This window comes from Mirounga leonina, unplaced genomic scaffold, assembly GCF_011800145.1.
Source record: "Mirounga leonina isolate KUSES-001 unplaced genomic scaffold, KU_Mleo_1.0 Mir_91, whole genome shotgun sequence".
Lineage (NCBI taxonomy): Eukaryota > Metazoa > Chordata > Mammalia > Carnivora > Phocidae > Mirounga > Mirounga leonina.
The window spans coordinates 21,266,376-21,272,143 of record NW_023270839.1 but is presented as its reverse complement, the minus strand read 5'-3'; the positions used below and the strand labels follow the sequence as shown (position 1 = coordinate 21,272,143).

The window sequence follows — 5,768 nt, the reverse complement described above, 5'->3', positions numbered from 1 at the left end:
TTTTACCATTGTTTTAATTATTGAAACAAAATTAACATAAGTCAAATTATGTGCAACAATGTGTCTGATATAAGAGATGAATATGAATTTTATATGACAGTGTCTTACCCACTATAACAAATTTCCAATAATTTGACAATTATCTTTCAATTTTCAAATTTCAAATTTCAAAAATTTCCCCCAAATTCTAAACAAAGTATGCAAATTGGAAATTAACTCTAAACATGCATAACTATCTTCTTATCCAGTTTTGTGTGAATAGACTGAACAGTTCAGATCTGACCAAGATATTGATGGTGAACAAAAGAATTCTCCCCTCCCCACCTCTAAGCTTCCAGCCCCACAACTACAGCTACCTGCCCAGACAGGTCAAATATAGTGACACAATGACCAATGTAGAATTAGCATGTAGATTGTATTTGTATCATCACCAATATAACTTTATGATTTGTATTCAAAAAGCATAAAAGCATATCAGCATTAAAAAGAACATAGTATTTGTTCAATCTAAATGCACCATCTTCAAACCTGGAAAAAAGAAAATAGATTTGTTAGCAAATACATTTATTTTATTTAGATTATAGATCACACCACCAAATTTGTCCAACTTTTGCTGTGTTGTAAAAGAAATAGCTGCAGACGGTTTTCCATACCCATTACAAAGAGCATAGCCCATTAATTTATCCCACTGGTTCTCCCACAACCTTACAGGAAAGAAGGCTGGTATTAGAGTTCAGATCCCAGCTCTCCCATTTAGTAACTGTGTGACTCCGGGCAGGTCACCCAAACTCTCTGAGGCTCTCTTAAACGAATTTCCCTGTGCTAGGATGTAACAGGAAATTTGAATAGGTTTTCAGTAGCATGGTACCCTGTGGAGATGAATTTCACAGAAAAGCTGGATTTTCTACCTCTGGACTCCAACAATGCAAAGAAGTCCAATTCCTCCCTCTTTCACACTGCTGAATAATAAAGCAACTGCTATGCAAAGGAAGAGAACAGTTCATGTCTGAAGGCCCAGGGATGCCCACCACAGAAATGGAAGAAGAAAGATCAAATCCTCGCAGGTAGTGTGGGTAACTAGCTGCCTCTATCCTGGTAGAGCACTCCAACAGCTCCTCTGACTTTTTTAGAGGGCTAGGGACACTGGCAGCTTTAGACTGGGGCACACACCTTTCTCATGCCACTCCACGTTCCCTGTAGGATTCCTTCTTACCTGCTGAAATGCTACCCTGATTAATGTCTTCCCTATAATGAGGGTTATCCTACAGAGTTGTCTGTAAATAGTTCCCAGGACAGCAAAACAAGAAAAGTTATTTTCTTAAGGTTAGAAACCTACCTCCATGATGTTGGTTAGTTGTCTCGCTCTGTGAAAAAGAAAACGGAGAAAGAAAGAGAGTAAGCTTTACTTTTAAAATACTACTAACAAATGTCTAAAACATTTGTTGTCCCTAACCCTGAATACCCAGTAGGGCCCAATCTTGCCTACTAGCCTCAGATCCCAACCCAGCCAGGGAGTACTGGATAGGGCACTAGGAGAGCAGGGCCTACAGACAAAGGCCTGTGCCTCCCTGAGACCTTTGATGGTTCTAATCCATGAGGCTGTCAGGAAAGCCCAAGGAGGCCAGGAGGTAGGAAAGCCCAAGGAGGCCAGGAGGTAGGAAACCCGGGGAGCTCATGTGCATTTGTGCAGGTGCGGGAGGCTGCCGCTCCCTGTTTCTGCTATAGGGAAACTACTGTTTCGGGGCTCAGGCTGTGCAGAGGTGTCTCAGAAGGTGCCACTTACCAGAGCTTTAATAATGTTCCCTGTCAATCCCAGTATGCAGATTTTTTTTTTTATATCAAAGCAGCTTTAAGCTATGCCTATACTCAGATACAACTGTCAGTAGCTAAGGAAAGAACTTAAAAACTTACCCCACTTAACGATCTGGGGCTCACTGAGAGTAACATGCTTTACACGGCAGCTAAATTCATCCTGTCCATTGGGAGTGAATTCAGTGTGGACCAGAAGATAGAAAGTCCAGTCCTTGCTGAAAGACAGGTCTGACTGTTCTGCCTTCATCTTCTCTCCATTCTTCAGCAATTCAATTTCAATTTCTGGTGGGTGGAACCCTGACACGTAGCAGTTCAGGAAATTTGGCTTTCCATTTTCTGCTGGGTGACGTGAGTAAACCTGAATTTTTGGAGAATCTGAGGGACATAAGAGAAAGACAAATGAAAATTGCAGAGTATTTCACTTGGGACTACCTTGGTCTAAAGCTATATCAGGCAACAAATGTTTAAATTTGGTGACTGATTTCTCCCAATTCCACTTCTACTCTGGTCAAATGAACTTCCACTTTTCCAAAAGGCTACATCCATTTTGAGGGATAAAACCACGACTTAGTATCTTTTCCACATAATTCCTCTACTCGTGGCTTTTTGGTTTTTTTCTAGCAGATTTCTAGTATTATCATCTTCTGTCACTGGAATTTGTGCCAAATCCTTAAGAACCTTTCGGTGGAGACTCTCAAGAACTTTTGATGGCTTATTAGCACCCATATAATTCCTTCACACATCTCTCAAGAGTCCTCATGATTTGGCCCCAACCTACTTTTCAAACTTCATTTCTCACTTCACACACTCTTCATAATAGCCACATCAAAAAACTTATGTTATTGTACCTTGTTTCAGCCCATCTTTATTTTTTTTTAATGTTTATTCCTTTCCTTTTTGGTTCCTGCTCCTGCCTAGATCCACACCCATCTGACATCTCAATATGTATTAAGCGTCTAGTATAATGCCTGGCACACAGCAATTGCTCTGGAAATGGCAGATACTGTTATTATTATTGCCTCAAACCAAACTTAAATGCGTACAGAAGCCAGAAATACCATAAATGAGTGAATTGGGCTGGGTAAGAACAATAGGGCAGGGTGAGGACTGTGGCAAATGAGAAAGAACATACTCTCCACTGTGACCAAGTGGGGTAATGTGTGCAAGACTGGTATTTGCATTTTTAATTAGCACCCTCAAGTGATTGCTCTAACTGCCACGTTGGGAATATGTTGCTGCTATAGAACAGTAGTTTCCAAAATAGGATGCATAACTAGACCATCCCTGTAGATATGGAAAGAAACTATTATAAACTCCATTCCATATTTTTCATCCAATGAAGAGAACTGTTACTGCCACTAAATGTACAGATTGACACTAATATATGTGTATAATTCACTTTTAAATACACGTACATGCGGTGTATCTGTTTACTAAAGGGCAGCTCCTCCGTGTCCACGAGGTGGTGGGGAGGAGGAGTACTAGGCTACTTTGACCAGGTTTATCTGTCTAGAAACACCCTGTCACCAAAGGAAAGGTCACCAGCCCCACCAGGAGCTAGCCTAGGGATCCCAATGAAGCCCTGATTTTTTTCATAAAGTTAAAAATGAAGACAAATCAGAAAGCTCTTTGTATCGGAACTTCTAATAATTAGAACATAATAAATGTCGTAAGAGTCAGAGCACAGGTTCATCAGGCCTAGAATTCTCTCTTTGAGGAAGCCAGGCAGGGTTCTGCAAGAACATCACAATAACCTTTTCTAAGAGGTGGACAAGTATCAGACAAGGCCTGGGTTTGAATCTGGACTCAGCCACTCACTGGTTCTGTGACTTTGGGACAGTTAGTTGAGCTTCTGAAGCTTAAGGAAAACATCAATTTATGTCCACAGTGAAACAAAACCCACACAGGAGACAGAGCAAAAAATAGACCCCCAGAGGCAAATCATCATTACCCATTTCTTGAGTATCTTTTTTTTTTTTAAGATTTCTATTTATTTATTTGAGAAAGAGAGAGAGAGAGCATAGAGGGAGAAGCTCACTCCCTGCTGAGCAGAGAGCCCTAGGTGGAGCTCAATTCCAGGACCCCGGAATCATGACCCGAGTCAAAGGCAGATGCTTAACCGAAGGAACCACCCAGGCGCCCCTCCAGAGTATCTTCTAGAAATTATCTATTCATGGCATGTATTACTTCGGAAATTTTCAAATTAAGATTTTTCTTTTAATGTCAGCTTGTTATTTTTAAAATGTTTTCTATGGTCGCCAGCAAATATCAATAACAGTATTTGTGCTTTATTTTGTGAATAGATTATAAATTAAATACTTTTTTTCATGATCAAAACCCCCGCTTCACAGAAGCTTTTGTGAGGGGAAAATATGAGGGTTCTGGTATATTGCGGGATATTTAGAACGTGCTCAGGATGTAGAGTGTCCCTGACAGACGACCTGGGTAACCATGTTGATTACCCTTATCACTGGTTTTACAATCTCCCTGACTGATAAACCTTCGCTTTTTCAAAACAGAAAGTAGAAGCTTAGTTCATCTTGGAAAGAACCAGGCAAAGAGCCAAAGAGGAAGCCCTCTGTGAAGAAAAGGCAACAGGGCCCCAGGCTCTCCAGCTTGCTGGCAAGAATCTCACCAGAAGCTGACGAGGAGGTACTGAAAAACCGCAGAGTTTGCAGCCAAAGGGCGCAGACCCGCACAAAAAGCTCTGCTCCCGCTAGATTGTCTGCCATTTCTCCCCCCTGTTGGTGATGAAGTTACTTAAACTCTTGGTGTCTCAGTTTCCTTATGTATGAAATGCTGATGATATTAACCATCGCATTTACATCGTAGGCTCATCTCGGAACCAAATGGCATAAAGCACACAACGTCCCCAGCACGCTCCTTATCGATAACAACTAGCTCTTAACGATTATTAAAAGCGACAAGGAACGGTAACAAGTGAATTAATGATGTCAAAGCGCTTTGTAACCCCTCCAAACATTCTACAAACTCCACGTGTGAATTCCTCCCCCGCGGTTTCCCCGCATATTCGTGGGGCGGGCAAGCAGCCGGGCGTTGCGAAGCCAGCCCGAAGCCCCCGGGATCCGAGAAGAGCAGTTGCAGCGGACTGATGGACGCGCGCGGTGCCTCCCGCAAAGCCCAGACCGATGTCCCCACCCTTTCACGGCCCTCGCCTCCCCGCTTTTGGGACCCGCCTTCCCGCCCTCCCAGGCAGACAGCGGCACCCGGGTAGCTAGAGGTTCCGCGGAAGAGCAACCTCTGTCGTTCCGAAGTCTGCCATCATCCCGAAACTTCGTCCTGACCCGCCCGGCACGCACATGCCGGAGGCCTCCCGCGTCCCCCTCTCCCAAGAAGAAAAAAGGGGCTTGCGTCCTGGGCTCGCACCCCCTCCCAGCTCCCCACTCCCCGGCCACCCACCGCTTCCCCACCCGCAGACTAAGCCCGCTGCTAGCCCCAGGCCGGGGAGAAGAACGAGGGAGGAGGAGGGGTGGGTGAGTTACAGAGTTAAGGCGGAGAATGCCACAAAGATCGGGGCACAGGAGAGGGGCTAGGGCAAGAGCGGACACTCACGCTGGACGGCACGCAGGCCGGAGAGAGAGAGCAGCCCGACGAGGACGAAGGTCAGGAGAGGCGCCATCACCACCCGAACACGAGCAGCGCGACACTAGGACTGGCCGTCCGCCCAGCGCCTCTACTTATATTCCGTGCGCGCCCCGCCAATCAGAACCCTTCTGGCAGGGGCCGTCACTCGTCTCCGAGCGCTTGAGGACTGGCCAGGTTAGAAAGAGGGACTTTCCCGGTTTCAGTTTCATTTTCCTGTAAGGTCCCGTGATGCTTAGGAAGGCTTGGGTTGGACCGGGTGGTTTCGCTGTCCCTAGACCCGCGCGCTCCGACTTGGGTGCGCGCCAGAGCCTGGGGAGAGGGCCTCCTACCGTAGAACTTGGCTGGACCTA

At 45.1% G+C, this 5,768-nt stretch overlaps 1 protein-coding gene across 1 annotated transcript; it reads right to left on the bottom strand.

Annotated features, from left to right (window-relative positions):
* Positions 1-5,507, bottom strand: B2M (beta-2-microglobulin). The gene is made up of 4 exons (XM_034994732.1): positions 5,386-5,507; positions 1,912-2,187; positions 1,337-1,364; positions 1-528 (listed from the first exon to the last, which is right to left on the bottom strand). Exons 1-3 carry the CDS (start codon positions 5,450-5,452, stop codon positions 1,351-1,353), a joined length of 357 nt encoding a protein of 118 aa, XP_034850623.1. The 5' UTR covers positions 5,453-5,507; the 3' UTR covers positions 1-528; positions 1,337-1,350.
* Positions 5,508-5,768: the final 261 nt, after the last annotated feature.

What these genes read in the sequence shown, in the direction of transcription:
- B2M (XM_034994732.1), bottom strand. Translation starts at nt 5,452, where the DNA reads ATGGCGCCTCTCCTGACCTTCGTCCTCGTCGGGCTGCTCTCTCTCTCC. An exon ending in CGGCCTGCGTGCCGTCCAGC is followed by an intron (nt 2,188 to 5,385) that starts GTGAGTGTCCGC and finishes TATGTCCCTCAG; the next exon opens with ATTCTCCAAAAATTCAGGTT.